This window comes from Pavona decussata, unplaced genomic scaffold (genome assembly GCF_977016875.1).
Source record: "Pavona decussata unplaced genomic scaffold, jaPavDecu1.1 SCAFFOLD_237, whole genome shotgun sequence".
Taxonomy (NCBI): Eukaryota; Metazoa; Cnidaria; class Anthozoa; order Scleractinia; family Agariciidae; genus Pavona; species Pavona decussata.
Window position 1 is genome coordinate 1,219,214 of NW_028145642.1, and position 3,026 is coordinate 1,222,239.

A 3,026-nucleotide genomic window follows, 5' to 3' on the forward strand; every position below is an offset into this window, starting at 1 on the left:
GTTTGTAATAGAGAGGCCATTGTACCCATATTTACACTGATGTCGGAAAGCGTTTTTCGCTAGTGTTTCGCCAGGTTGGCTGTTAGATGAACCTGTTTCAGCAGGGCGAGCAATCTCATGTTGAGAATTATTGCCATGTTGGCTGTCTGTTGGTTGGCTATTAGGGGCAAGTTCACCGTTGTCAGCTGACATGATAATAATGTGACTAAGAGGTTACGGCAAAGCCTATGGATATAGTAAAAGGGCAAAGAAAATAAGAACAAATAGTTCATGGTTGCTTTTGTCGAATATACTCACCACTAGGGTTCCGTTATGTTGGCTCTGAAAGCGAGCGTACAATGGCCCAATAAGCTAGCGCGCGTGCTTCTCATGGTACTCCGTAGTGACGTAGGACTGATGACAGATAGAATCTGTAATTTTGCCTTTGATAATACTTGGAATTATTTCTTGCATGCAAATATTTGAGTTCTTAATATAAGTGGTCATCTCAGGTTTTGATGCCGTGCATGTTAATGTCGTCCACATACCATCAAGCACCGGTTTGTTTTCTCTGGGCAATTTTACCTTGGCTTGAGCACAAGACTTAGTATGGATGGGACCAAGTGCAGCTAGTGTCTTCTTTCTCCGTGGGAAGAACTGCTTCCTAGAAAGATTAAGCTTTTCACTGTTGGCTGTATGGATTTCACTTGAGATAGTGGCCCCTCTGTCATCATGTTTTTTTTCTTTTTGGCCTGATCACCACCATCATGATCATCCTCTACATTTTCCAATTCAGCAAGCTGTGTATAAATAATTATGAAATTAATTCAAGCAAAATTATAGACAAATGGTTCAAAAGTAAAAATAAATATGAAAAGTAAGTATAATTGAAAAGGTAACCACAAGTACTGTGTCAAGTCTGTAGATAAGATCATAGCCTCAACTCTCCTTACCTGAAGAGGTAAACAATGAGACTCCAAATTCAATGAGACAATAAATTTACACTTAGTTTGTTTTTAATTTGTCACCGAATCACTATACAAAGTCTATGATCTGTTAGTTTCATATAATTCAAGGGGGAACTTGGGCGTATTTGAATTGTTGACTCATGCAATCAAAATGTTAAGCTTACTGAAAAATGATCTTATGATCACTATCACGTAGTCACAAGCTAGCAGCGATGATAAATAAAATGAAATGAACAATTACCTTTTGCTTTCCTCTTCGAATACGTTCTTCAGTTTTATGAAGTTTCGACTTCAGAGCTTCAAGTTCTGTCGTTTTCTCAAGTAGTTGTGACCTCAGACTGCTTATTTTGGCATCACATTCAATTAAAGCTTGTGTTCTCTCTTTCCTTAGGCGGTTGTATTTGGCAAGCGGGAAGCGTTGTCTTCGGCCACTCGGGCCTAACCTAAAGGGACCCATAGATTTTTTTTTTCATTGGGATAAATACCATAAATATGTACATATTTAATAAGAATAGACATCGAAGAAACTTCATATGACTTTCGATTTTAATAAAAGTTTTTACATTAAGAGAAAATCATAATAGGACAGCACCACCTTGAACACTCTTCAGCTGAATATTCTGTTACAGTTTTGACTCCAATCATAGTCAATTTCCCTGTAAAGTTTTCAATAAAATAGCCTCAATGTATATCAACAGAAAGCTACTGAACTGGAGAATCTGAAAAAAGGCGCCTTACTCGCTTGTATTGTACCCAGGCTACAAAATGTTCGGTTGAAACCGACCGGTTTTGCCTAAGGTCCATATTCTTGAACGCCCAGAAGCCTTTGCGCACTCACATACCGCCATCTTGAAAATGAAAGCCCACGCGCTGATGACCCATTAAAGGGGTGGTCTGGCCCCGATGTGAACATTCAATTAAGTCCCAAGACTTTCATTAACGTCTTGCGAAATTCAAATTCGTCAAAGCAACTTTCATTTGCGTGCATTGTAAATTCAATAACATCAAAAGAAAGTTCTTTTGCGCGATCAGACATTTATTTTAGTGAACAATATATTCAATAAAATTTTAAACCATGGCTAAACAGTCAATAGCATCAATGAACAACCAATACAATTTTGTTGATAATAGAGTTTCCCTGAACCCTAAAATAGGGACCTCGAAAAAAAATAGGGGGTGGGGAAAAGTATTCATGCCTCTATGAGTAACACATTTTCTGAAAGAATGGGATCCAGTTGACATTTCAAACTCTTACAACTCCTCCTATAAAGTGCACTAAGTTAATGTACCTCAATGCTCTGAGGGAAGCTGCTACTCTCTGCACAAGTGTTAGGCGCCTCATCTTCACTCAATACTATTACATTAGTGGCTCTATAGATTAGAAATAACATCTCCATGAGAACTTGTATGGCCTATCGCAGCAATAGTGCCTATTACTTAAATTAATTTGCAAACTTTCCATGCACAGAAAATAAAGTTACCCTCACCTAACCCTTTATTGTGCATACTTACTGTGCAGAATATTGTGCATAATTAATTTTTTTGGAAAGGAAGAAAGAAATACCGAACACAGTGCACAAAATTGTTACTTGTGGAAGCAAATCATGACCTTGAAAATAATGACTCGAGTTTTTTGACAAGTATAATGTAAATAAACTTTGCTTTCAGCTACTGCAAAATATAACAGAAGTGATCAAATGACGCCCGTGGTTAGCCTTATTACAGACATAAATGGAGTAAGATTGGTTTTTGAGACCACCCCCACCCCCCTTGAAATTGCCAATGACCTATGGATATTACCTCTTTGCATGATTTTGTTGACTTTTTGATATTAAATAAAGACCACAATCTTAATGCCTCTTTTAAATGGTAACTAAATGAGGCAGCTACCCCACCTTTTTTGATCTCTCTCATCTAACAACACACTGAGCTGGTGAACAACATCATTATGTTCACTCCTATCATCATCTACAAAAAATTTCACAACTGCCATAAGAATAAATGTCTCCTTTTTTGTGTATCACAATACATCACAATAAGTCAGTAGCATATAAAACGATTTTCTTGTGTGTTTTAGTT

General features: G+C 37.3%; 1 protein-coding gene across 2 annotated transcripts; it reads right to left on the reverse strand.

Moving 5' to 3' along the window:
* Window positions 1–563: 563 nt before the first annotated feature.
* On the reverse strand, window positions 564–1,851 carry LOC146457800 (uncharacterized). Of its 2 annotated transcripts, none has more exons than XR_014858379.1 (3): window positions 1,686–1,851; window positions 1,189–1,390; window positions 564–779 (listed from the first exon to the last, which is right to left on the reverse strand). XR_014858379.1 is itself a non-coding variant. In XM_085091495.1 (3 exons), the coding sequence occupies exons 1-3, from the start codon at window positions 1,590–1,592 to the stop codon at window positions 609–611; spliced, it is 423 nt and encodes a 140-aa protein (XP_084947621.1). In that variant the 5' UTR covers window positions 1,593–1,851; the 3' UTR covers window positions 564–608. The 2 variants fall into 2 exon arrangements, 1 of the variants encoding a protein (XP_084947621.1); XM_085091495.1 differs by having other exon boundaries at window positions 1,543–1,851.
* Between the last annotated feature and the right edge of the window lie 1,175 nt (window positions 1,852–3,026).